Source organism: Diceros bicornis, chromosome 7, assembly GCF_020826845.1.
Source record: "Diceros bicornis minor isolate mBicDic1 chromosome 7, mDicBic1.mat.cur, whole genome shotgun sequence".
In the NCBI taxonomy this organism is placed as follows: Eukaryota; Metazoa; Chordata; class Mammalia; order Perissodactyla; family Rhinocerotidae; genus Diceros; species Diceros bicornis.
In genome coordinates, this window is record NC_080746.1 from 19,497,771 (window position 1) to 19,525,479 (window position 27,709).

The 27,709-nt window shown below is 50.4% G+C and overlaps 2 protein-coding genes across 7 annotated transcripts in view; one reads left to right on the forward strand and one right to left on the reverse strand.

The window, feature by feature from the left end:
- Positions 1-1,761, reverse strand: part of RNF214 (ring finger protein 214) — a 44,368-nt gene extending 42,607 nt beyond the window's left edge. For 2 of the 5 annotated variants that reach the window (XM_058545162.1, XM_058545160.1), the window contains exon 1: positions 1,321-1,429. Coding sequence is in view for 1 of the 5 variants with exons in the window: in XM_058545161.1 (XP_058401144.1) it covers positions 1,321-1,656 (336 nt within the window). In the remaining 4 variants the exon portion in view is untranslated. Of the gene's footprint in view, positions 1-627; positions 1,094-1,320 lie in introns of those variants that run through there. The other 3 variants (XM_058545161.1, XM_058545163.1, XM_058545165.1) reach the window with 3 other exon arrangements.
- Positions 1,762-1,823: 62 nt separating this feature from the next.
- On the forward strand, positions 1,824-27,467 carry PCSK7 (proprotein convertase subtilisin/kexin type 7). Of its 2 annotated transcripts, none has more exons than XM_058545166.1 (17): positions 1,824-2,023; positions 3,273-3,392; positions 3,871-4,350; positions 5,101-5,235; positions 5,857-6,022; positions 7,164-7,254; positions 8,190-8,244; positions 8,706-8,844; positions 9,639-9,739; positions 12,327-12,494; positions 12,970-13,077; positions 13,995-14,097; positions 23,733-23,889; positions 24,451-24,545; positions 25,324-25,417; positions 25,631-25,748; positions 26,030-27,467. In XM_058545166.1, exons 3-17 carry the CDS (start codon positions 3,883-3,885, stop codon positions 26,393-26,395), a joined length of 2,364 nt encoding a protein of 787 aa, XP_058401149.1. In that variant the 5' UTR covers positions 1,824-2,023; positions 3,273-3,392; positions 3,871-3,882; the 3' UTR covers positions 26,396-27,467. The 2 variants fall into 2 exon arrangements, with proteins under 2 accessions (XP_058401149.1, XP_058401150.1); XM_058545167.1 differs by lacking the exon at positions 1,824-2,023 and adding an exon at positions 2,575-2,631.
- Positions 27,468-27,709: the final 242 nt, after the last annotated feature.

Genomic DNA, 27,709 nt, shown 5'->3' on the forward strand with positions numbered 1-27,709 from the left:
TCTAGCAGTCTGTGTACAGCTTTGATTTTCACTTTTGGCAGAAATGCAGTTATTTAAAACAGTGGAATCTGGTCTGTGAGAATCTTCCAAATGGTCCACATACCTACCTTACCTAATATCCTTTATAAAGAATGTATTTTTTGGCCTAATATCAATAATAGCTTATGTTTTTAAATCATTTTATGGCTGTTACATTAAAAGCATTCCCCATTAATGGAAAGTTTTTTGGAGGTGTCTGCGTGTGAGAGAAAAAGCAGTATTACATTGAGCAATCCAAGTATCTATTACTCTGTCAGTATGTTCCCCACAGTTGGGAAAAGTCTGATAACCAGTGACTGAGCAAAGTACAGACTCCTCACAGTTACCACCGGGGTGCAAAGAGTATGAGAATTTGGGTTATTCTAGCATGAAAATGAGAAGCTGAAAAACAGGGTAATCCAAGTAAGGGAACCGGGACAGACACCTTTCTTAGATCAAAAGGTCATTCTTTATGCTGTAAGACAAACTCATGGCCCTCTACGGTGAAGAGAAAGGGGAAAAAAGAATATTTGAAGGAGAAAGGCGCAACATAGGGTTGGTTTAAATTGTTGTTTTAATTTTAATAGCATCACAGTTATACTCCTGCACCTTGAAGAGCGCAGAGGGCAGGGATGGAGGCTAGGCTGTGTCAACACTTCAGTCACAGGCCAGAGACCCTCTGTGCCTCAGTCTCCTCCAGGATACAACGCTCCGAGGAGAAAATGGGCCCCAAACCGCCATGACTGCTCCCTCAGGTGCAAACATCCTGCCCCAACAGAGCCCGGGTCGGGAGTCGCTGGTGCCCGGTGCACGAAAGCACAGAGCACGGGTCATACATGCAACTCTAAGGGAGAGCGGGGCAGGTCCATCTAGCTGGAGGCTGCAACAGAGGGCAGGAAGTCGAATGTGCCAAGAGAATCCCCGCACTGCACCCCGGCGTCGACCACCAGCGAGGCGGCGACGCTGGGAGCCACGGGTCCTCGGGGGAGAACGGGGCACGGCCGCGAATGGACAATGGGGGGAAGCAGCGCCGGTGGCCACGGCCGCCCTCAACAAGGGACTAGCGGAGCGGGCCGCTTCCTCCAGCCAGAACCCCCTCGCACCTTCCTCTCGGCCCCCCAACTCCGGCGCCAGCCCCCGTCCCACTTCTAGGCCAGGACCCCCCGCTCCCATCCGCACAGCACCCTCCACGCCCCCCACCTCGACCCCGTCCCCGCGCGTCGCAGCCCCCGGCCCGCGCCGCCCCGCACACCCCTCCCGCGCCGCGCCCCCGGGAGGGAAGGGGGGAGGGACGGGACGCACCTGAGCGGGCGGAGCGGGGGGAGGGGGCGGCCGAGCCTGGGGGAGGGGTCGAGCGCCGGCCCGCGCGCGACACCTCCCACTTCCGGCGGCACGAGCGGAGGGGGAGAGGCTCGGCCGGGAGAGGAGAGGCCGCGGTGGCACCGGCCGCCCGCGACGGCGCCCTCTGGCGGCCAGAGCTGGCACCGTCGAGGGGACGTGGGCGCGGCGGAAGCCCCCTAAGATACAAGTGGACTCTCCGGGGACGCAGGGAAGAAAGGAGATGTGACCGCGAGAAGGAAGGAGACTTGGTGGAGGGAGGAGCTCCTCTAGGAAGGCTACAGAGAGAGTCGGGGCCATGGCGGTCAGAGGGAGAAGAAGAACGAGGTGTTTTTAAAGGTCGCAACCGAGATGCCCTCTCCAGAGGACGCCATGAAGAAGACGGTCCCTGGGGAGGGCTCCTTTAGAAGATGCCCCGAGAACTCGGGGCGCTGGGACCCCACGAGGAAAGACCACCACACCCGCACGCTCCTCTCCCGGCGGAGGATGCCCGGGGGAGCCGGCCCCCTAGCGCCGGTTGCTCCCGGCCCGTCGTGTCGGCCAGGGGACCCGCCGCTGATTGGCTGCGCCGCCGGGCGGAAGTGATGCTACTGTCACTGGCTCCTCGGGCTCCCGGGAAGCCGCGAGTTTCCGCAGGGAGGCGGCGGCAGCAGCTGCGGCCGGGCCGGTGAGTTGGGAACTCGGTGGGGGCGGGGCATTGGAAGTCCGAGTGGCCTAGAAGTGGGGGAAGCTGGTGTCTGAGAATGAGGGAGCTGCCCGGAGTGCGCCTTCAGTCCTGGCGTGGGGGTGCCCAGGGAGACGGGGCAACAGGGTCTTGGATTCCAGATAGTGTGGGTCCCTCTGAGGAGAGGCGCACATGCACGGGACAATCGAGGCGGGGGAGGGGGAAATCAATGAAGCTGACCCCTGGACGCAGCTTGGTTTCTAGGAGCAGGGTGTAGAGGCTGCGAGATGGACAGTCTCTTGGAAGCAGAATCTCAGACTCTGGTCTGCCCATAGGATTCCTCTTCTCCTTTGGCACCTGAGATCTGTAAAGATATGCCCAGCCCTTGGGTGAGGTTGAATCCACTTTCAAAGGGTATTTAAGGTTCCTTTCTCAGAAGCCTGGGGTGGGCGGGTGGGGGTAAGGTACTCTCTGCCAAAGGGAAAGGAGGAAGTGGTGGTCAGGTTTCTCTTCTCTTCCGGAAATCTGCGGGATCTGCTGAGACTGAAGGAGCCTGCCTAGAGGGGTCACTCTCTCTGGCTATCTAACAAGATTTTTTTTTACTTAACGAGGTATGCAGACTGGGAAAGACATCTGAATATCTTGTGACAGTCTAGGCTGCTGGAGGGCAGGGAAGAATTTGAGAGGGAATATGCCTGGGAACCTAAGAGGAAAAGAGAGAAAGTGAGGAATGCAGATTTTTGGAGGGAAATGTTAGGTGGTGTAAATTCCCTTCTCTCTTTCCAAAGAGACTTCGGTAAAATACCCATTTTTCTGTAATGTTTTCAGTTGGATCCATTTGGGCATGTGTGTGGGGACTAAGCCGTGCCTCAGGGTGACACCAGTAGAGAGCAGATGCTTCTAAAGGAGCCCAGCCACCAATAAGTACACACATATCTGCGACCCATTTACTTGCCCCTGTCGCCACAGTTGCCCATCAGTTCTGATTTGGCCCTTCTGTCAAACCAGGGCTGGCAGTGCCGGGTTTGGAGCCTGAGCCCTCACTTCCGAGCCAACCTCCTGAGCCAGTGACTAAAGGTAGTCCTTGAGCGCTGCATTCCAGTCATTTCTTCTCTCTCGGTTTGAGATCCCTGGAAATGATCCTTGGTCATTGGCCAGTTTCTTTGGTGGAAGGTCCTGGAGTTCCTGGCCAGCCTCTGCTTGCTCCACTGGGTTTGGGAGGACACATTTCTTCTTTTCTTGGGACCTACAGGTCTGCAGTCTGTGCTGAGCCAACACTACTCACAGTGAAAGTGATGCCTGTTCTCCATTGGCACAAAATGAGCGTGAGGTGGTTAGCCAGACCAGGAGCTCACCCTCACACAGAGTCCAGGTGGGAATGGGGCCCCACTGGGGGGAGTTAGCCCTGAGGACAACTGGACTGAGAAATCAGCTGGGGAGAGGTTTATGTCCCCTCTAAATAAGGGAGGAGGGTCTCTTCTAAAGAACAGTCATGATTCTGCCAGTAATTTGTGGGAGTGATATGACTTTTGAGCCCTTTTCATGGCAACAGTGGGAGAGAGCAGCATGGTGCCTGTTAGCAACTGGCCATTCTGCTTGATCATCTAGTGAGATGGGGATTGGCCCATTGTGCTGTGGAGGTATCCACTGGGGTTAGTACTGGCCCACACTCCACCTGGGGGCTTTCCCTGTTGGTCAGGGATACATGTGAATAAAAAGAGAGGATCAAATGTTTAATAATTTAAAAGGAGCAGATGGGGGGTTCCAGGAGTAATACATTAGTGGCTCGGTCTCCCCCTCAGATTCCTGCAGGTAACAGCTCTTATCTCTGGTGTCCTTTGTCTTTGCAGCCTACTGCTCTGATGCCGAAGGGGAGGCAGAAAGTGCCACACTTGGATGCCCCCCTGGGCCTATCCACCTGCCTCTGGCTTGAGTTAGCTGGGCTCTTCTTGCTGGTTCCCTGGGTCATGGGCCTGGCAGGGACAGGTGGGCCTGGGGCCCAGGGTCCAGGGGGGCTAAGCTGGGCCGTGCATCTGGACAGCCCGGAAGGCCAGGGGGAGGAAGAGACCCTGGAGCAGCGGGCAGACGCCTTGGCCCAAGCAGCAGGGCTGGTGAATGCTGGACGCATCGGGGAGCTCCAGGGACACTACCTCTTCGTCCAGCCGGCTGGGCACTGGCAGGAGCAGCAGGTGGAGGCCGTCCGGCAGCAGGCGGAGGCTGTGTTAGCCAGGCATGAAGCTGTGCGCTGGCACTCAGAGCAGAGGCTGCTAAAGCGGGCCAAGCGCAGCGTCCACTTCAATGACCCCAAGTACCCACAGCAGTGGCACCTGGTGAGTCCAGCTCTGTGGTTTTTAGCTTCAGATGGATAGGTTCTAGGTATCCAGTTCCTCAGTGGGCTTTTGACTGTATTACTCTTCAGTTGTCCCCATCCTTGGCTGAGGAGACCTTTCTGTGGGCCTCGGTGGTGTGTTTCATCCTGGGCTCCACCTTCCCTGTGCTCGCTTCTAGAGAGCCAGTGGACTGCAGCGGTTGGGGCCTGGGTGCTGGGGCCAGGCTGCCTGGGCTCAAATTCCAGCTCTGCCACTTACTAGCATGTGCCTTTGGGCAAGCTGCTTAACCTCTCTGTGCCTCAGTTTTCCCTTCTGTAAAATGGAGATTGTAATAGTACCTACGTTGTAGAATTATGGTTAGGATAAGTGAATTAATATATGTGTGCCTGAGACATGGTAAACACTTTACAATTGTTAACTACTAACATTATGTTATATAACGTTAATATATATTATGTGGCATATTAATTGTATTATCTGACCCTTACCCCTAGCCACCATTCCATCTTTATTGCCTGTGAGTGATGCCAGACTTTCCTGGAGACCTAGGCTGTGGCAAAGCTCTCACTTGTCCCTTCTCGGCTCCATCCCCTCCTAGACCTATTGGTCTACAACCTCTATCTGGCTCTTTGATGGCGGCCAAGAGTGAAAAGGGGCTGCTAGCTGCAGCTTGTCTCTCTATGGGCTATGCTGTGTGTCACTGGATTCTCGAGGCTTTGAGAGCAGTTCCTGACCCTGGCTCTCCTCCAGAATAACCGGCGGAGCCCTGGCAGGGACATCAACGTGACAGGTGTATGGGAGCGCAATGTAACCGGGCGAGGGGTGACCGTGGTGGTAGTGGATGACGGCGTGGAGCACACCATCCAGGACATTGCACCCAACTATGTGAGTGGCCCTGGAACCACCCCTCCCACCCCCATGTCTTACCTCCTTCTTGATATTCCTTCTGGCTTATCCCCCTTCTTAGAAGTCATTGGGCCAAAGAAAAGGGCCTGGGAGGTGGGATGATGTTCATCTTCTCCTTTTCCCCAGCCAGCATTCCAGACTGTCAGTTAAGACACGGGGAGTGGCTCCAGCCTCAGCAAGGAGAGGATCCCAGGTGGTACTTCCTGGTTCCTGTCGCCGCTCCCTGCCGTGGGGAGTAAGGAGTGGCCCCTGAAGGCAACTTCCCTCTCCACCCAAGTGCTGAGCAACTTCCTCTCTCTCCAGCCTGGCCTTTGGTACCCCTAAGTCTCTCTATCCCAGGTTTCCCAAGCCGTGGAGCAGGCTCCTGGGCACGTTTCTATAAAGGACAAGAGAGATGTTTGCTGAGAGCTGTGGCACTTCTCCGTTTTGCCCCAATGTGTCCTGTTCTCATTTCTTGTATCCCGCGTGGTTTGCAGAGAGAGATGGGCCTGCTGCCCTGGCTCGGAGCCCCAAACTCCCAGTTGCCCACTTTCCTTGAGCTCCAAGACCTGATCCCTCATAACAGGTGAGTGACTACATGTCATCCCCACAATGTTTCAGAGCCCTGAGGGCAGCTACGACCTCAACTCTAATGACCCTGACCCCATGCCCCACCCGGATGTGGAGAATGGCAACCACCACGGCACGCGATGTGCAGGAGAGATCGCCGCTGTGCCCAACAACAGCTTCTGTGCAGTGGGAGTGGCATATGGGAGCCGCATAGCAGGTACCTTCTGGTCTCACCTCAGTAGGCTTCTCCTGTGATGACAGTCATGATTCCCTGCCCCCCTCCCTGAATTCTGAACCCACCCTCAACACACTGCGCAGAGCAAAGGGTAAGCTTATAATAGGCATCTGTAGGACAAATCAGTTTGTTGATTTTTTTCAGTGCAGTGGTGTTTCAAACATGTTTTTAGTAGCAAACCCCACTATATAAAACAGATAAAAGTGGAAATGCTCTTGCTGTGGGGTGGAGGCCTCAAGCCCCGCCTGCTCAGTCTCCTCTTCCCGTTTTCTGACCATTATGCCCCATCAATGACCCAACTCGTTGTAATGATAACTCCTTTTACTTATTTACGTTAGATTTGTATTTTCATAATTTACCAGCTGTCTTCTCATCCACCCTTCTTCCTTGACCCCATGTGTCTGTGGAGACTCCTCTTCCATCTCCCAGCTCTCAAGTTCCCAGCCCTTCTGATGGTCACTGTCTGTACTCTATCCTTTCAAGAGAGCTGAGCAGCCCGGGCCCCCAGTGGGGGTGGTTCTGTGGCTCCTTTGCCTCTCAGTCTTTGTCCATTAAGGCAGAAGGTGAAGGGAATGAATGGGGAAGCACCCCCCCACGATTCCTCATATTCTTGGACCCTACACACTGAAAAGATTGCCTGTATTCCTCTTACACTCCAGCAGAGGTCAGCAGCCCTCTCTGTAAGTGAGGCTACAGAGGAGCCAGAAATCTTCAGGGCCCGAGTCCCTTCTGAAGGCTCCATTTGTCCTACATGGTCACCAGATGTGAGCCACCCCATTTTAGAGGGTGAAATTAGGCATCTGTGGGAGTAGTAATGGTAATGAGTACCATTTATTGAACACCTTCTATGTGTCAGGCACCACACCAGTGTTTCACATGATTAAAGATACAGATAAGAAGGGAACTTTGGCTACCTGCATTGTCACCTATGATTTAAAGTCTAAGATTTAGCATTACATTAAAAAATATTTCTGGACAGTTACATACACATGGTATAAAAATTCAAAAGATACAAGAGTGCTTAGAGGTTGAAAAGTAAGTCTCCACGTGTGGCTCCCCACCACCCAGTTCCCCATTAGGGGACCAGAATTATTGAGGAGCCGGTGTGGCCTTCACTGCCTAGGTATCCGGGTACTGGATGGACCCCTCACAGACAGCATGGAGGCTGTGGCATTCAACAAGCACTATCAGATCAATGACATCTACAGCTGCAGGTGAGGCAGACCCAGGAACAAGGTGAGAGGTCAGGAGGCTCGGGCCCCTGGAATGAATCCTCCAACACAAGAATAGCAAAGTGAGCTGACCCGGGCAGGTCCCAGCAGGGGTCTCCTCACTGGGTTCCACCTATAAGTCCATCGCCCTCATTTCTCCAGATCCCCAGCCACTGGGTTCTCAGTCTTAAGCCCCATGCCACCCAGTAATCAGGTTGCCACATGAGGAGTGCTCCAGCCTGCCCTCTGTTTATTTGTTTAATAAACTCATAAGGCTTCTGGGAGAAAGTGGACTTTCCTCTCCAACCTCGGCTGAGCTGAACGCTCAGCACCAATCCCCACCACCCAACACACAAAAATACGCCTGCAGCTTCAGCTCACAGTTAAGGTGGGGTGGATAAGGAGGAACTGAGATTAGGCTGCCCCTACGACGTTGATGGCACTTGTTCTTCCCCCTAACCAGCACCTCCCTCAAATCCAAGACATCATCCATGATGTACATTTCCTCTTAGAGAAAGACTAGAGAACGCCTCAGATCCAAGAACTTACGCAGATTGAATACTTCCTTTCATGGGTGCTCTGCCGTCAAGCCTACTATTAGATCCCTAGATCGGCACGGGGTAGACCCTGTCCCTGTCTACCACTGTGTACTGTCTCCTGCTCCCTGGGACCTGAGAAAGGATTTTTAGGGGCAAGTTAAAGTAGTCCTAAACTGGGAAAGTTTCCAAGGAAAAGAACCTTGGCACATATTTCTGTTTTCCACTTTGGAGTGAGGGCTGGACCCTTGAACTCTATGTCCTTTAATCATGGGAGTCCTGAACTGGACCCTTTGGGAGGAGAGTAGAGCCCAGGCAGAGGAGTGGCCAGCTCGGACTGGGAGGCCGGGGTGGGCAGCCATAGCCTGCCTCTCGCTCTTCCTTCTGGGTGTTTCTCAACAGCTGGGGACCAGATGATGATGGAAAGACAGTGGATGGCCCCCATCAGCTTGGAAAGGTAACTGTGAACTGCATGAAGACTTTAGGAGACCTAAGACACCATTCAGTTCCTAGAAGAACTACTACAAGTCGCTCCCTCTCCCATCCCACCCCCATCTGCAGTGGCAGACCTACCACCTCCTCTCAGAAGACTGCTCCTAACTTGGAGGTGGGGAGTGTGGGGGACCCTAGTTCTTAGAGAGAAGTGGAACGGTGCTTTGAGATGGTTTCCCTTTGATTTTGTGCTCGGCTCCCCATTTCTGGCCCCACCCTGTCTGATAAGCAGAGTACATCCGTCAAATGGTTGCTCAACTAACAGCCTCCTCCCCTTCTTGAGTCCATCATTAGGTCTCTCGCATGCCCGCTGCCTTTGGGCTTTTTTCCTCTTCTTTCTAGAAGGGGAGGAGAGGGCAACTGGTATGGAAGGTAGAGGTCTTTCTATGAGCATCTCAACTGATCCCCAATGTTTTTGCTCCTCAGGCTGCCTTGCAACATGGGGTGATGGCTGGCCGCCAGGGCTTTGGGAGCATCTTTGTGGTAGCCAGTGGCAATGGGGGCCAGCACAACGACAACTGCAACTACGATGGCTACGCCAACTCCATCTACACCGTCACCATAGGTAATGACCCGGGGGTGCTGTGTGTGTGTGTGTGTGTGTGTGTGTGTGTGTGTGTGTGTGTGTGTGTATGGGTGTGTGGGTGTGTGTCACTCACTGGTGAAATGTGAGCATGATCTTCTCTTCGGGCTCAGATAGTTAGGAGGGACTAGCCCTGCTCACACAGGATCTCAGGACTTCCTTAGAAGTCACCATACCCTGGGAACACTTTCCACCCATCATCTGGAGATACCCACCCGGCCTGCACCCCCACCACAACTGGTTAGGCCTCTGCTCCGGCCTGTCTCCCCATGGGCCACTTGCCTCCTGCTTGAAGCCTCCCTGACACCCTGCTAACCTAAATTAAATGCCCTTTACCTGTGCTCCCTAGCCTACCATTTGCCAGTTGTATTTATTTGCTTACCTAACTTCCTCCCTCACTATAGGCTCCTTGAGATCAGGACTGTGGCCGTTTCCATCTGGCCCCAATGCCTTACACAGTGTGTAACTCCCAGTAGATAATTAATAAATGTTGAGGAAAGTGAATGTGTGAATGGATGAGTGGGGATGGAGGTGGAATGCCCCCAGTTTTACCCTGGAGCCAGTTGAAAGAATGGGACTAGGGCACCTCTAACAGGGCACTTAGAATACCTCTGCCGTCTGAGGTCGCCCGTTCAGCAAGGAGTGTGGGCACTCTGAGGCACTTGGGCCACTGAGATCATTTTTTAAACTCAGAACAGCCTCCCAGACAATAACTCAAAGATGACTTCAATGTTCTCAAGCCCGTATCCCGGTTCTTTTCCCTACTCTGTGCCCAGGTGCTGTGGATGAGGAGGGACGGATGCCTTTCTATGCAGAGGAGTGTGCCTCCATGCTGGCAGTCACCTTCAGTGGTGGGGACAAGATGCTCCGGAGCATTGTGAGTGCCTCCCCAGCCCTCCACTCCCTGCCCCTGTCCCACAAGACTTCTGTCAGGCAGCACAACCGTGTTTCTGTTTGTTCCCTGCCTCCCGGTCCTGTCCCTCAAGTGCCTCTTCTCGAGCAGATCTGTATCTCTAAGGGTATGCCGTTGTTGGAAGAACAGAGCTGAGGACTCTAAATAAATCAGTGTGAATGGTTTTTGTCTTTAAAATTTTAAGAACTATTAAGCATCACGTTGGTTGAGGAACTTCTTTGAAATGTATTCCTTTGGTAGAATTTGGGCCTTGCCTAATTTCTGTGGGCTTAAAAAAATAATCATCATCATTCCATTGCTATTCAGCTCTTATGTAAATACTGTGAGTTCTGGTCATGTTCCTCATCAAGAGTAAAGCTAGTGGTTGTCTTTGTGGGTGGGGAGGGAAAAGGAGTCAGGGGAGTGTCTTCATCAGCCCAAGAAACAGCTCTTTCCTTGGAGCTAGAACGGGAGCCATAGCAAACAAGAGATTAGAGTGGAGAGTGGACCTTCTCAAGCTGTGAGAACCTTGTAAAGAATTCAGGGTCTGGTACCTGCACCCGGCTGGCTTACCTCCCTCCCAGCAGGTTCAAGCCAGGTCTCTGGACTATCGTCCTAGAGCTCCCTGCCTGTCCCTGCTGCCCATAAAAGAGTAAGACGGGGACCGGGGGCTCCAGGGAAGAGCTGGGCTGCAGCCAGATGGTATCAGATTTCTCTGGTGGCCCCATTTGAGAGGTCTCTCTGGGGCCTTTGGGAATTAGTCTGCTTTGTCTTCCTGCTGGCTCAAATTCATTTTCCAAAACTGAAATTTTGTTTTGCCAATAAATGTCTTCTGGTCAACACAATGTTCCGAGGCTCTGTGCCAGTTGACCCCAGCCCTCCTCGCACCCAGGGAGAAGAGAAAAGGGAGTGGACTAAGGTGAAAGGGCGAGAGGGGCTTCGCTCAGCAGGCAGGGGTCTGGGTGCAGGGGACGCCCACCCCAGGCCAGGCTGGGTTAGGAGGAGGAGCAGGAATAACTGTGTTCTGCAGGCCCTGGCAGACGTCTACAGAACCCGCTCAGCCCAGCCCATGCTGGGGACCAGGAAGGCTCCTAGCATAATTATTACTCTTGCTCTGCGGTGCCTGGCTTTCCCCTCTTAACCCAGCTCCACTCCCTACCCTCACCCCCACCTTCCATCTCAACGGTAATTAGTCCAGATATGAAAAGTGAGTCTGTTTAGCCAGGTTCCCATCTTTGGGATGTCCTGGCCTTAGAAACCTCCTGGTGCCAGTTTCTGTTCAGTGACAAGCTCGGTGGAGCTGTCTGCCTGAGGGCAGAGCGTGGAGGCGTATGCTGCCCACCATTTGCTGCCTGGGGCTCCTCCCACAACAGGCACGTTCACAGGCCTCACAGCTGCACACTAGGCTGTCACTGTGCGGCTGTTTCCTTAACAGGAAAAAAATCAATCTGCTCCCTGGCACACACCAGGTTTCCCACTCTCATTGAGGCTACAACTTGGAGAGTTTTTTTCCCTTTTCTTCTGGAGCGCACAGTGTCTGAGTGAAAATTACATCTCTTGGCAGCTGCTGTGACAGCTGGGAGGGAAGCAGTGAGTACAATGGGGAAAGGGCAGCTCTTGGCAGAAGTTAGCACCCTGGTATCTGACCCAGAAGAGAAGTTTGGAAGAAAAAATTCTCTGGTCTTAATATTGGCACCACATGCTAGATCCAAAGTGCCACAGAGTGGAGCAGATTTACGCAGGGCCCTCCTCACCTAAGCCCTTTGTGGCTCCAGGGTTGATGAGAGCATGAAAAGAACTCGATGTCCACAGATGCCATCTCTCCCGCAAGGCGACTCCCCTCTTCCCCCACCCCCACCTCCACCCTCCACTTCAGAACCACAGGTAGGTGGGGGCACCCATGGAAACTACACTGGGCTGCCAGGCCCAGAGCAATGAGGAAGCTTGTCCTGTCAATCACCACAGGCCAGGGTGGGCAGGCAGTGTAGACAGGAATCCCATGCTGAGCCTATGGGGTGGGCAAAGGACAGTTCCCTCTCCCTCAGAACACACTCCCTTTGTTCACACTGATGTCACTCCAGCTCCTATCACTGAGCTGCCGAGTTGGATTTCCTTGAATGGTGCCGTCACTGTTGTCCCAGCTCCAGCTGGGGCCAGGGAGCTCCCCTGGCCACTTCCTCCGTCTAGCATGGTTGCAGGAATTGGAGGGCTGGGGTGGAGAATTTGGGAACGGGTTATTAGAGGAGCAGGAATCGGGAAACTGTCCTCTGCTCATAGGGCATCTCCCGTGTCTCCGTCTCCTTCCCCCCACAACTAGACCCTCCTAAGTAATTCTTTCATATTTTTCTCCTTTTCTCAGTTTGCCAGAGATTCTCTGTGAGGCCTGGAAGGATGAAGGATCTCCTATGTCCTGACCTGCTGGTGGGCCTCCCTCTGGTCAAAGATTCAGCTCTCCCAAAGGAAGGGCCCACCTGAGAGGCTCGTTCTGAGGACCAGCGCACACCCCTCCCTCCACAGCACCTTTGAACTCAGTCTCTAATGCGGTCCCCTTCCCCTCCATTCCACTGCCCAGGTGACCACCGACTGGGACCTTCAGAAGGGCACAGGCTGCACTGAGGGCCACACAGGGACCTCAGCCGCAGCCCCTCTGGCAGCTGGCATGATAGCCCTAATGCTGCAGGTGCGGCCCTGCCTCACATGGCGTGATGTCCAGCACATCATTGTCTTCACAGCCACCCAGGTGAGATCCTAGCAGGTGGACAAATGGCCTGGCCCAGCCGGCCCCAGAGTTCTGGTTCCAAGGACTTGCAGGTATCAAGAGGCTTCAGGTTCTAAATGCCCCAAACATTAGATGCCAAATCTCTTTCAGAGTTGGGTGTGTATAGAACAGGTGTGGGGACCCCATCAAGACCACAAACCTAAATTCATTTGTACCTCTTCTGCTGATGCCATTTTACCGGCAAAGGAGAGCTCTGGCTGGGCTCCCCTGCTCTGGAGCCTGTGACTCCTGGCTCCCTCTCTAGAAGCAGGCCGCTGGGGTGGTAACGTCGTGGAGCTTTGACCTTTTGTCCCAGCTTTCCTTGGGGAGTCTGTTTCTAGTACCCTCAGTGGGAGACTCTGGACTGGATCAGCCAGCAGGAAGACAGGAAACCAGAGTTAGGTGTTGAGATTATTTTGGAAACGCAGGAGACTAACCAGGACCTCTGTCCTCTCAGTATGAGGATCGCCGTGCAGAGTGGGTCACCAATGAGGCAGGCTTCAGCCACAGCCACCAGCATGGATTCGGCCTCCTCAATGCCTGGAGACTCGTTAATGCAGCCAAGGTGAACAGGTGTTGGCAGGGCAGGGAGCCTATGTGGGGTGACCCAGGGAGGGGGCTGAGCAACGTTGCCTGGCACATCGTAGGTGCTTAATAAATGTTCGTCCATTTCATTTACCCTCATCCTGGCTGATACTCATTTACAAATGAAGACGCAGGCTCAACACTATAATTGAAGTTTCCAAACTACAGTAATCCCCCTTTATCCACAGTTTCACTTCACGCAGTTTCAGTTACCCGTGGTCAACCGCTGTTCCAAAGCAGATAACCTCCTTCTGACAGATTGTCAGAAGGTCAGTAGTAGCCTAACACTATGTCGCAATGCCTACGTCATTCACTCACTTCATCTTATCACGTAGGCACTTTATCATCTCACATCACAAGAGTACACTACAATAAGACGTTTTGAGAGAGAGAGACCACATTCACATAACTTTTATTACAGTATATTGTTATAATCGTCCTATTTTATTAGTTATTGTTGTTAATTTCTTACTGTGCCTAATGTATAAATTAAACTTTATCTTAGGTATGTATGTTTAAGAAAAAACATAGTATATATAGGGTTCCGTACTCTGCACAGTCTCAGGCATCCACTGGGGGTCTGGGGAGCTATGCCCCGAGGATAAGGGGGACTGCTGTATTGGTAGAGAGTAAATGGGACCTGAGTTAGCTTGGGGCTCTCGAGGTGCTCTGGTTCTCATCTCCCACCCTGGACACAGCCTTTTCCTCTGGTTCCTTGATTGGGTGCCACAGGGAGCACTGCAGGGTGTCAGCAGGAGCCTCAGGAGTGAAAGGAGGTGGTGACGGGAAGAAAAATAAGAGAGCTGGGCCCTCAGGATCAAGTTGATGAGGGAGACGGGAGGGGCTGTGTGGGATCAGTCTTGTTTGTTCACTTGCCATCCCCCCTTCCTTTAATAGATCTGGACATCTGTCCCTTACTTAGCTTCCTATGTCAGCCCCGTGTTAAAAGAGAACAAGGCAATTCCGCTGTCTCCCCGTTCCCTGGAGGTCCTGTGGAATGGTAAGTAGTCAGCAGAAAGGGGGTTAATCTTGGGGCTGAGGTTTGGGGCGGGGTCATGGGGAAGTTAAACCCGTCCTCCCTGCCCTCCCTGTGGGAGTCTACCCCCTTCCTTTAGGAGCTGAGCTCCAGCCAAACCTGCGGAGTTTTCTTTGACCATTTTAGGACATGTTGCTGCTTCTGAGTTGGCCGGTCCCCTGGCTGCTTAAACAAGACCATTCTCCTGAGTTACTGGTAGAGGAAAGGAGCTGCTGAGCAGCTGAGATTAGAGAGGCTGGTGGGAGGAGTGGGACTGGGGCTTGGGGAGACTCGGCAAAAGTTGAAAGACGTTCCTTTGAGTTGCATGCTAAGAACTTCCCAGACGATTCTCTTCAGCCCAGTGGCATTTGGATGAAGTAAGGGAGTTGATGATTTCTTCCTTTGATTCTCAGGCTTGTCTGATAGAGAGAGTCAGATAGGGTCTTTTGGGGGTGGGACAGAGGAGAATGTGGACGTCTCCCTGGACTGTAGTTGTCCATCCTCTGTCCCCGTCTCCATCACACCCAGGGTCACTGGGATTGTCTGAAGGTCTGTAAGTGAGAGCAGGTTTTGTGTGGAGCGCAGAGGTTGAACCGCTTCCAGAGAGGAGGGAAGCTGGATTGGGATACTTGTGCTACAGGATCATCTGTCTGCAGATTTCCCAGAGTTCCCACGTGAGGGTTTTCCCTACCTCCAGCTCCTTGGGGGATTTTTTTTCCCTTGAGGAATTTTGACAGGCAGAGTTATTCATATTTTTTGTGAAGATTGAAGCATGTCATGTTTTATGCCCAAACCAGAACTCCGTCCTCACTTTTCCCGGCCTCCTAGGATGTGATCAGACCAGAGTAGTGACAAGAGGAGGAATGGGCAAAGAAAGGAGCTCGGAAGGGAGGGGCAGGGCGGCTTCCCTTGGGTGGAGGTTTCACTGAGAAGAGTTCCGCTGTCTGTCTCCCTAACCACTTCCAGCACTTGCCCAATTTCCCTCTACATGGAAGGAAATCCATGGGCCCAGTTCATTGCATTTTCCGTAAAAGGAATGCTATCTTGGAAAGGGCATAAAGCATCAGCCAAGGCAGAGAAGTGCAGGAACATTCCCAGGAATGCAATTTGGTCAGAACCCCTGGGCTTTGCACTCACGTGTCTTGGAGATAGTGTGCCTTTTAATTTATACCTCCCACTCAGGACTGCTTCCTGTCATTTCAGTAACAAAGTAACCCACAGTCGCCTCTGCCAGATGAGGGGTTGACTTAGAAGAGGGCTAGGGTCCTTTCCAGCTTTGTCATCCTTTGCTTCCCACTGACCAGGGGACGTTGGCGCAGCATGTCTGACAAACTTCCTAGGTATAGAGGCATCTGGCAACTGCTTGTTTGTCACTAGGAAGCATGAGAAAATAGGACGAAGGGTCCTGGGCAGAGGAGAGCAGGAGGTGGGGTAGTGGAGAGAGGAGGGTGAAGCAGAGGGAGGTCAAGACTCCAGGGGTTTTGCTGGTGGAGCCCTTGTTGGGTTTGCAAGCAGGACCGCTGCTGATTTCTGCAGTCAGCAAAGGTGTCCTCCCTCTGTTCTGACTCCATCGACCCCCGAGCAGACAGAACAGAGGTACAAGCTTGTAGGCGTTCTTGGAGGTAGAAGGAAGGAAGTTCAATTAATACGGAATTGGGCAACTCAGTCTAGACAGTTAAGAAACCTCTCCCCCTGTAGCCAAGCTGTAGTCCTTCCACCAAGACCTGGGTGATTCAGTGTCTGAGGGCTGGAAAGAGAACTTTTTCTAAGGTGGAGGGAGCTGACATCACTGCAATAGAAGAGGAGGTGAAATACCACTAAGATCCCAGAGCAGTGGTGTCCAATTGGACTTTCTATGATGATGGAAATGTTCTCTGTCTGTGCTGCTCAGTTCAGTGGCCACTGCCCGTATGAGGCTATTGAACATTTAAAATGTGGCTAGTGTGACTCAGGCTAAATTTTAATTTTATTATGGTTAAGTTTACACAGCCACATGTGTCTTGTGGCTACCATATTGGGCAATGCAGCTCGAGAACAGGCTTTGATTTCTCCCATCAGCAGGAGATATGGGACAGAAGGGATTGGGGCCCCTCAGTCCCTTTAGGTCTGACTCTGGGTCTGAAATCTCTACCAGAGGGGAGGAGGGAAAGTGGGGTTTGGAGGAGTGTGTGAAACCCAAGAGAGTCCGTGTGTATTTACAGAAGATTCCTGAACACCACTCGCACCTCTCCTTTCATCCTTACTTGCATCCTTACACCCTTGCTGGCCAACCCCGGGCCTGTGTGATGGATCCTGTTCCTTTGCTTCCCCACATCTTCCCTCTCCAGCCCAGTCTTGCCCTCTCCGCTGATTCTTTCTTCTGCCTTCAAACATCCACGGTTCACCTATTAGGAAAGAAATTAAAGTCCCTGCCACCCTTCAACCTGTAACCTTTTCAAATGAATTAACTGAAGCAGTTGCTCACTTTTATCACACACTCTCTCTACCACTGAAGACTTCCGTCATTACTCACAGTGCCCTTCCCTGGCCAGACCCAGGGGCTAGTTCAGAGCTCACCCTTCTCAATCTTCTGGTTGCTCTGACCCTATTAATGAGGGCTTGGGGGCAGCCTTTCTCCTCCTCTAGTTTCTGTGACCTCCTTTGCTCCATCACCACCTCTGGCTTCTGTGCCCGAGGTCCTTGTTCCCTTTGTTTGCTTTTCCACTACTCCCAAACTACGAGTGTCTTCTAAGACTCAGTCCATGGTTCACAGTGCAGCTGTGTTTATAGCTTCAGCTACCGCCTCTCCACAAATGATTCCTAGATCAAAATCTCTTATTCTGATTCCTTACCAGTGAGAGGGATAGAGATTTTCATAGCTTCCACAAGATTATGGGCAAAGAAAGCCCTGGAATCTTCTGGCCAGAGGGCAAAAGTTGAAAAAGACTCCAGCTTACCAAAGGCCAAATAATAATAATAAGATGATTATCATCAACTAAACGAGTGCTTTTTATGTGCCAAGCACTGTTCTAAGGATTAACTCATTTAACGTATTAACTCATTTAATTCCAGTAAGATATTCGAGTGTTCTCGCATGCTTGGCCACCGAGTCTCTATGCACACCAGTAAGAAAATGCACGTGGCGTGCCACTGTGTGCACGTGCTAACACAGACCCACACTCACAGCGCTCTTTCTGGACTCAATTCTGTTGTATAATGTTCTATAACATGTCCTTTACTATCTGTAGGCCCTGTCTCTGCCGTGGTAATGCTCTCCTCCAACTATGCCATGAATATTTTCCTTCATCTTTCTATTCCTAAATCGTTGTGTGCTGTTGGATATTCCACCAATACATTACATTTAACATGTACAAAATTTTAAATTTCATTATCACCTCTCAAAAGCTAGCTTGCTTTCCACGTTTCTCCCATTTATATCAGTGCCATTACTATTCCCTAGGCTTCCAAACTTGAAACTCTGGAGTTTTCCATCCCTCTATATCCCTTGCCTCTCCCTGGGTCTTCCCCTATCCTTTCCCCTGCAATTTAGTCTTTTCATTTATTTCTCTGAAATGTCTCTTGATTGATTCACTCATTCATTCTACAAATATATGAGACCTACCTCTTCCCAGATACTGTATTAAGTTGTAGGGATTCAGAGATAAGACACGATTCCTGCCCTCAAAGAGCTCACAATCTGGTAGAGAAGACAGTCCAGTCTGGAGGTGGAGCACGGTCTTGTAAGCACTGTGACCGACATGACACAAGTGTCAGAGGAGAGACGCCTCCTGCCACCAGGGAAGACAGAAGAAGCTTCTCAAAGAAACTGGTGACTGACCTGAGCTTCACCATATAAGCTAGGCAGGAGAAGAGGTGAGGAGAGGGACATCCAGGCAGCAGGGGCAACGTGCAGAATCGATGGCGTCTTCAAGGAGCTGCAAGTCATGGGGTGTGGCTGGAGCATGGGGTGTGAGGGGCAGAGGAAGACCTGAAACTGCAGCTGGTAGGGCCAGATAGAACCGTATGAGCCATGGTGAGGAGTTTGGACTTTATCTTGCAAGTCTGTCTGGAGCATTCAAGATAAATTGTCACCATTTGATGTTAGCAGTAAGGGAGAAGGAGAGCAGTCAAAGAGATTCTCAAGGCCTTATCCTTTAGAGATAACATACTGAAATCTTTACTGATGAGATGATATGATGCCTGGGGATTCTGTCAAAAGAATCTGGGAAGGGGAAGAAGAGGGGATCATCAACGAAACAAGATTGGCTATGTATTGATAATTATTGAAGTTAGGTGTTGACAACATCTGTTCTCTCTACTGTTATATGTCTTAAGTTCTCTATAATAAAAGTTTATATATACAAGTGCACATATAAATATACATTATATTATGTATATATTTATATAAATAAATATTGTATATATTTTACATATAAAAGGATTTCCAAGTTTTTAGCTTGGGCAACTGATTAGATGGTGATGCCATCAGAAGAGATTAAGAACCCAGAAGGAAGAGCAGATTTGGGCAAGGGCCAAAGGGAGTATGAAGAACTGAGGAAGAGAATTTTGGCTGTGCTGTGTTTGAGGCTTCTGTGCAGCATCGAAAGGTTATATCCAGAAAGCAGTTGAATAAATAAGTTTGAAGGTCTAGACTAGAGGTAATGATTTGGGAGACACCAGCATAAAAATAGAAGAAAAAAGTCTGGGAAAGAATGAGATCACCAGGGTTGTGGGTAGACAAAGGATAAAAGAGGACCTAGGACATAGCCTAGCAGTAAAGGAGTAGACAGAGGAAAGGAGCCTCTGAAGAAAATTGAGAAGAGACGGCCTGAGAGGTGGGAGCAAAATCAGGAGGATGGAATTGCAGGCATCTAGGACAGTTTCGTTGAGAGAGGGCAAGTAGACAAGGACTGAAGGATGTCACTGGGTTTATCAAAGAGGCCATTGGTGACCTTGAGAAGAATACATTGTTTCAGTGTATATATAGGGGCAAAAGCTGGATTGCAGGTGGTTGAATAATTAATAGGGACAGGACAAGATTTCTGGCTAAAGATGGCAATTGAACACATGCTTTTTATCTCTGCTTTCTCCCAAAACCTCACCAAAATAAGAATAAAGGAATAAAAATGGTATAAGCACAGGGACAAAGAGAATGAGAGAGGAGACCACAGCAAAGGAGTGATTTCATCACATTTTTGGAAGACAGAAAATGAATGGAGAAGTGAGCAAGGCTAAGAAACTTGCATACCAGATACCTGCAGGGGCGGTAGTAAGAAACAAGCCCGTTCATGCCACAGAATCCCCAGGGCTCGGGACTTGGAGGCCCCATGTACTACAGAAGATAGAGAGAGGTATGAGACTAATAATAGGGATCCATTAAAAGGTAGACTCTCAGGTACCTTCTCCCATCATTAGCAGCCAGGTGATGGCCCCTTCCTTATCCGGGCAGGAGTTGGGAAATTTATTCTCCAGAGCCAAGGACCCCAGGTACAGCAGAAAACGAGAGACGGGGAGTATTCTGAGAGAGGGAGACCCACCCCACCAAGGCAGCTGCTCAAATCCCAAGGCACTGGCAGCCAGGAGATTGGAAGATCCTCTCTGGAGAAATGGAATGACCCCTCATTGAAAGAGAGAGATACTAGGGGCCAGCCCGGTGGCATAGTGGTTAAGTTCGCGCACTCCACTTCCGCGGCCTGGGGATCGCAGGTTCGGATCCTGGGCGTGGACCTACACACCGCTCATCAAGCCATGCTGTGGCGGCATCCCACATATAAAAAATAGAGGAAGATGGGCACAGATGTTAGCTCAGCAACAATCTTCCTCAAGCAGAAAGAGGAGGATTGGCAACAGATATTAGCTCAGGGCCAATATTCCTCACCAAAAAAAAAAAAGACAGAGGCCCTGATATGTAGGCGTCCTCTGTGAAACAGTCAGGTCCCAGGCCAATTAAAGGAAGGCAGGGAGGGAGGGAAGGGTGAGAGAGAGAGAGGAAGCCAAACCCCAAGTGAGAGGTAGAGGAAGGTCCAGCTCAGAGCAGTGCGGCAGATGGGAATGGGACGGCAGTTTCCAGAGATAGAATCTTCACGGAGCAAATGGCGTTAAGGGAGCCCCTGACTTGTTTGTTTGTTGAGAAAATAGTATTCAGAGAGGTTATGTGGTTCTTTTGTGCAGTTTGGGAAGAATTAGTGATAGGGACATGAATTTAAGTTAAACCAAAAAACAGGGCAGTTATTAACTCGAGGGGAAAACAGCAAATTGTTCAGAAAATGAAATATAATCATTGTACACTACTTGGCTAAATTCCATATAATATTTATAAGGTCATTGTAGGGTAAACAAAATATTGATCTAATCAAAATGTGCTGTGATTATTTTTGAGAAGATGGAAAGGAGGGCAAAGTAGGGAGAAGGTGTGGGCCTGGTGTTAAATCCTTGTCTGCTATAATTGGAAATCATGTCTAGAATTGATAAACCATGAAACAGCCATACATGTTTATTATTTAGGAACATGAAGGTAGATTCTGGAAGAAAACAACTAAAGGCAATAAAAAGTGCTTGCTTCTGGGGAGTGGATCAAAAAGGTGGTGACCCATCTGACCAGGGTAGGGAATTGCTCATTTACATTATAAGCACTCCAAAACCAACTTACTTTTAAAACCATGTATACTATACTATTTTGATAGAAAAAAAATATGTTAAGGATGAATGGGAGGGTAAGAAGAGAGAGTGGGCTGGCCCCGTGGCTTAGCGGTTAAGTGCACGCGCTCCGCTGCTGGCGGCCCAGGTTCGGATCCTGGGCGCGCACCGACGCACCGCTTGTCCGGCCATGCTGAGGCCACGTCCCACATACAGCAACTAGAAGGATGTGTGGCTATGACATACAACTATCTACTGGGGCTTTGGGGAAAAAAAGGAGGAGGATTGGCAATAGATGTTAGCTCAGAGCCGGTCGTCCTCAGCAAAAAGAGGAGGATTAGCACGGATGTTAGCTCAGGGCTGATCTTCCTTACAAAAAAAAAAAAAAAAGTAGTAGAGAGAGTGAATATAGACATCTTTTTTAAGAAGTTTAACAGTAAAGAAAAGGAATAATATCTAATGCTTATATAATCTTAATATTTACTAGGTACTATTCTAAGCATTTTACGTGTAGTAACTAATTTAATTCTCCTATCAACTCTCTGAAGTAGGTACTGTTACTATCCCCATTTTACAGATAAGGAAACTAATGCAATTGTCATAGCTAATAAATGGCAGAGCTGGTATTTGAACCCAGGCTGGATGGCTCCAGGGCCCATGCTGTTAACACTGGTAGGTGGAAGGAAGTGAAGAGTTGAGAAACGGTTTCTTTGTTTTTGTTTTTCATTTGTAGTAGGAAAGATGTAAGCAAGAAGATCCAGCCAAGAAGATGGATAATTGTACTGATCCAGTGTTGGACTTTTGCCAGATAGTTACTGTGAAAGAAAGGAAAGCAAAGGGAGCTTGCGAGTGTACAAGGGAGTGTTGGAGAGATGAGCTGTGGGGTCTTAGCCAGTGAGAAGGAGCAGCTTGATGGACTTCTTGAGGAGCAAGAAAGTGAAGGGGTCAAGAAGGGCGTGGGGAAAGTGGAAGGACAGGAGGTTGCTTTCAGAGAAGGTGGGACATTGGCTTGGAAGAGTTGACAGATGGAATTAAAGAAAATAGACACTTGCACACATACATGCACAGAGATAGGTCTAGGTGGATATTTACCAATGTTACCAGGAATTGTGGGGGCTTTCTTTCTTTCATTTTTGCTCAACTACTTTTCTAATTTGTCTTCAATTAATTTGCATTGCTTATATAATAAAACCCTCAATGAAAGTTATGAAATCATTCAGAAGTGAAGCAGTCCCAGATAATGACAAGGTCCAATGTCTGGTCATGGAAGTGAGTGCTGACATGGGATGGAGATAGGTCTTTGGAATTGAGGAGGTAAAGAAATGGGAAGTTAGGACATCGAAGAGGTAGTCCTCATGAACGCTGGTGTCCTTGTGGGTAATGGGGGTGGCACTCTTCTGTGGATGCGGGGAGAGGAGACCGAGCAGGAGGCCAGTTGGCACCGGGACAAGGAAGGACAGAAAGTGGTGTCACAGAGAGCCTTGTGCCTTTCCTTTTCTCTTTCTTCTTCAATCATAGTTACCACCACTCACACTGCCTCGCCCGAGAATAAGGCAGTGGCATTTTAGCTGGCCTTCTGTCACCTGTTTCTTCCTTCCTATTCCAATTCATCCTACCCAGAGCTGTTAAAAGTAACTCTCCTTCAGCACTTTTTTTTAACGCCATCCTTGCTGAATACTCTATAATAGCTCTCAGTTGCTTGCTTAAAGTAAAATTTGTAAAGCCTTTCCCATCCTAGGTGCCCTGCCCCTACTTTCAGCACCACTCGGAGCTTCTTCGTCTGCAAAATGAAGGCATTGTTCGCTCCTTTCCTGTTAGAATGAAGTAATGGAAGAAAAAGTGCTTTAGAGAGAACCATTTCTCATTGTAACCTAATTTCTTAATATTCCCCAATTGAGTCTTCTACTTCAGTAGTTTGGTGGGTTTTTTTTAACTTTTTATTTTGAAATAATTGTAGATTCACAGGAGGTTACAAAGAAATGTTCAGAGAAGTCCTGTGTACCCTTCTCCCGATGTTAATGTCTTAAACCATTATAGTACAATATCAAAACCAAGAAAATAACATTGTTACAATCCATAAGGCTTATTCAGATTTTAACAGACATGCACTCATATTTGTGTGTCTGTGTGTCTGACTGTGCAGTTTTACCACATGTGTAACCTTGCGTAACCACCACCACAACCAAGATCCAGAACCATACCATCCCCACAAGACTCTTCGTGTCACGCCTTTATGGCCACACCCATCCCCTCTGCCCCATCCCCAATGCCTAGCAACCACCGATGTGTTCTCCATCACTGTGGTTACGTTATTTGTGAATATTGCATAAATGAAATCGTGCATTATATATTCTTTTGATGTTGACTTTTTTCATTCAGCATAATTTCCTTGAAGTTTATTCACTTCGGGAGTTTTTTAAAAATTTTTGTATTGCCTTCAATATGAACATTGTTCATTTCCACAACTGCCTTTGAACTTGCCATTTCCCCATCTAGAATACCCTCTTCCAACCCTCTCTACCAGTCTGTTCATTTCCTTCTTCAGAGTGCGTCTCACTGCTGTGTGACTAAGCCCACCCAACTCATCTCTGTTCTAGTATCAGTTGTGTATACCTCATACCATATCATTTTCCACCTGCAGGTAGAAGGCAGAGCCCGTGTCCAACTAGTCTTTATATTCCCAGCGTCTAGTACAGTGCCTGAAATATAGGAGGTACTCAGGAAATTAGTTTTTGGATGAATGAATGATTGAAGCGGCCCTGTTTGGATCTGATATTGTGTCTTGGGTATGTGTTGTCTTCCCGACTAGACTCTAACTAGATTGTGAACTCCTTGAAAGCAGCAACTGCATTCCATTTACGAGTGTGCACTAGGTCCCTGTTAGGGTTGCCATAGATATTTGTATGTGGCCTCAATGGTATGTGCCTTTGTGTATATTGGCATGAAGTGAGGGCGTAAGTGTTTATGGGGCTGGTTTCCCAGCTGCCCAGCCTGACTTCCCACAGTCAGCAGGACGGACCTGGAGATGTCGGGGCTGAAGACCCTGGAGCATGTGGCAGTGACAGTCTCCATCACTCATCCACGACGTGGCAGCTTGGAACTGAAGCTGTTTTGCCCCAGTGGCATGATGTCCCTTATTGGCGCCCCCCGCAGCATGGACTCGTACGTACACCTGCCCATTCCTTCTGAGCTCTCTTTGCAACAAGGGCCTTTTTAAGGAAAAGATACAGAAGGGGACACGGGTACTAAGCTACCGTGGTTCTGGCTGACCTTGGCAGCTGGAAGCCATTATTATGTGCTGTGTTCAAGTGCTTACAATGTGCTAAGCACTGCACTTTATATATATTTTCTCTGATCCTTCTAAGAACCATGCAGAGTAGACTTTGTAAGTTCCTTCTACAAAGGAGGAAACAAGGCACAGAGCCAGTAAGTGCCTGAGAAAGTAACAGTAAACCTAGATCTGTCGGGCTCCCAAGCCTGTGCTCTCTCCCCATTTGCTTTTCCCACTGCAACACATTGACACAAGCCCTTATCCCGCTGTGAGATCCCAGGGGCAGGAGACAGCACTTGCAGACCCTTCATGGCACCCTCCCCAATGGCTGTAGCTCAGGCAACAACTGCTACATTTTCATGGCCACTACAGCAAGAAAACAATGTTTCTGGGCAAAGGAGTCCATTCCCTGCTCCCTGCCTTCCAAGTTTTCTCCTCCATTCTTTCCCCAGGGATCCCAACGGCTTCAATGATTGGACCTTCTCCACTGTGCGATGCTGGGGGGAAAGAGCTAAAGGCACTTACAGACTCGTTATCAGGGATGTAGGTGAGCCTGCCCACCCTTCCATCAGGGCCCTTCCTTTCATGATTGTCATCTGGTCCCTCTGCATCTCAGAGTCCCCACAAAAAATTGTCCCATGTGGAATACATAGGGTTGCCATTGGACCACGAGGTAGATGCCAAGAAATGGGCATTGAAATCTAAAATTGTGCATTTATACTACCTCTCATATTCCTTGGAGAAGTGACTGATCCATTTTTCCTCAGGATAGCAACAAAAATTCCTTGTTGAAACCACATTTCAAGTCCTTTCACATATAACCATCCTTCGGCCAGCCCTGGTAGGCAGGTAAGGGCAGGACTAATTTTCACCATTTTTTTGGAAAAACTGAGGCCCACCCAGAGGTTTGAAGTGACTTGCGTAAAGTCACACAGTATTTCAGTGAGAAAACTGGAGATTGAACCTAACCCTCCCAACTTCCAGTCAAATTAGGTATTCACTTGACGGATGGTTTTCAAACCTTTCTTTAATTTAGGAGAGGACATTTTTTTTTTCTCAAGCAAAACTCCAAATGAAACCCCGAAATATGAAGGAGATAAAGGCAAAACGTCTGTGCTGTGAAGTGCCACCTTTCAGCCTCCCCGTTTCCCTCCTAAGGGCACCCCGTGAGGCACGCCCACAGCACCTGGGGTCAGTGGGACACAGACAACTACTGCAGCAGACCGTGTGGTCCAGTCCCTGGGGGGCGGGGTGGGCAGGGTCCCTGCTCTGTGCATGGCCAGCAGAGGGGCCTGGCTCATGGACTGCCCCACTTGCCGCTCCAGGGGATGAGACGTTCCAGGCCGGCGTCCTCCGGCAATGGCAGCTGACCCTGTATGGCTCTGTGTGGAGTCCAGTAGACATCAGGGACAGACAAAGGTAGGTCTGCTACATGTGTCAGAGGGAAGGCAACTCATGGGGTGGGAGAAGAGGCCGCTTAGGGAGCTCCACCTCCCTGGGAACCCATGGTGCGCCCCTCCCCTTTTTTCTGAGAGGCTTCCCTCTCCTCAGCTGTAAGGCGGGAGGATGGGTGGGCAGGTGGTAGAGGAACCAAGTTCAGTGGGACGTGCTCTTCTCTCTTCTTCTCCACAGGCTATTGGAAAGTGCCATGAGTGGTAAATACCTGCACGATGGCTTCACTCTGCCCTGCCCCCCTGGACTGAAAATTCCTGAGGAAGATGGCTACACCATCACCCCTAACACCCTCAAGGTACTAGGGCCAAGACTCAAGCTACAGGCAGGCAGGAGTGTCCTGGGGGATTTAGTCCTTGGTGAGATACTCAAGGTGACTTGAGGAATGAGGGGTTGGGAAGACCTGGGTCCCAGTCTACTGGCTAACTCTTAGCATTCCTGTGTGTGCTGGGGAAGTGGTTTGGATGGGAGAGGCAGTCCCTAGAAGGAAAGGGACTTTCTGAGCTCATTGTTCTGGGCTGAGAAAGGCTGCAGGCTTTGGGAAACTGTCCCTAACATAGGTGTTTGACTTTTCCCCAGACCCTGGTGCTGGTAGGCTGTTTTACCATCTTCTGGACCATTTACTACATGCTGGAAGTATACTTGAGCCAGAGGAATGTGGCCTCTCATCCAATTTGTAGGAGTGGACCCTGCCACTGGCCCCAACGAAGCCGAAAAGCCAGGGAAGAGGGGACAGAACTAGAATCGGTGCCACTTTGCCACAGCAAGGATCCAGATGGAGTGGAGACAGAGCATGAGGGCCCTCCCACCACCTCTGGTCTCCTTACCCCAGACCTGCTGGATCAAGGGGACTGGAGCCAGTGCCAGATCAGAAGTGCCCTGGACTGCCCTCATCAGCACCTACCCCCAGACCTGTTGCAGGGGAAGGAGGAACAGATGTGTTGACCCAGGGCCTGACAGACTCAACATGGAACAGGCTCTTCCTTCCCAAATTTGGGGAAGCTTGGAAAACTGCTCCGAAGTCTTGGGAGCTCTGGGAAAAAAGCAGTCCTGATGCTTACATCTGGAATCCAGAGGGCTAAAGAGCACCCTCTGAGTACACTCAGGGAAGGCAATGGCCTTCTTAAGGTGCAAGTGGCAGAACAATAGTGCCACAGAACAGTGTGGCAACTTCAGGATCTTCCTCCAACCAAACAGGAGCTTTTGGTGAGAAGGTCTTGGACAAGGGATTGCCTCCCCTCTTTGGGCAAGCCTCCATCCTCCTTTCTCCTGGGCAAGCCAGTGGGATGGATCATGGGGACCCTCACCCATGCATAGGTGAGAAGGTGCCTGCCATAGCCAGAAGAGCATCTCAACAGAAACATCACTGGGGCCGCTTGGGAAGAGGGCTAAGGGGTAGAGGCTGGGAACAGCCCCTGGCTATGCCTGTCCTTCTAATGACCCAGGGCCCAAAAACAGCAAACTTTTCTTCTCTCTCCCTCACCTTCCTGCCTAAGCTTTGGACCTTGGACATATTGGTATGGCAATCAGCTCTCAGCCCGGAATTCTTGCCCTAAAAGCAGCTGCCTCCATTATCCCTGATCCGAAGCCAACCTTGAACACACCCCTGACTCCTTCGCCATCACCACCCTCCTTCATCCTGAAGGATCGGTACGATGCTCCCGGCAAAGCTGGGGATGGGCGCGGCTCCTAGGGCCTGTGCTGCTTCACCAGGGGAGTCTGCGGCAGGACTGTGACAGCTGTCAGCCACTGCTGCTCCAGCTCTGCGACCACCCTGTCTTCCTCTGCAAAGCGCTCAGGGAAATGGCCTCACCCACCAGAGGCCAGCTGTCTGCCTGACAGGCTGACTCTTCCTCCCATTCTTGGCCTCCTCCCCTCTTCTGAGCTAGTTGTCGATTTGAATTTTTTTAACGCTTAAGATTTGGTTTTCTCTTTTCACAGCAACATTTTGTTGAATTTTTTTCTGCACAGCTTTTCCAAAATAAAAGCCTTCCACACAATGCTGCCACTCCCCATCTCCTTTCCTCTGCCTCCCCAAAGCTAATGCGAGGTGCCAGGTTGCTCCTCTTCCCCTTCAGTTCCCGAGTTCACGCTCCTCTTCCCCCACCTGGTCCTCTGAAAGCATCTGACCCCCTGGAATGCTGGGCTGTGCGGCGTCGTTCAGAGGACAGCAGCCAGGAGCACGCGTTAACCTGGGCTGCCCGCCTCTTCCCTGCTCACATTTCCTGGAACTACAACAGAAGCGACCAGGGCAAATCA

What these genes read in the sequence shown, in the direction of transcription:
- PCSK7 (XM_058545166.1), top strand. Translation starts at nt 3,883, where the DNA reads ATGCCGAAGGGGAGGCAGAAAGTGCCACACTTGGATGCCCCCCTGGGC. An exon ending in CATCTACACCGTCACCATAG is followed by an intron (nt 8,845 to 9,638) that starts GTAATGACCCGG and finishes CTCTGTGCCCAG; the next exon opens with GTGCTGTGGATGAGGAGGGA. An exon ending in GCCCCCCGCAGCATGGACTC is followed by an intron (nt 23,890 to 24,450) that starts GTACGTACACCT and finishes TTCTTTCCCCAG; the next exon opens with GGATCCCAACGGCTTCAATG.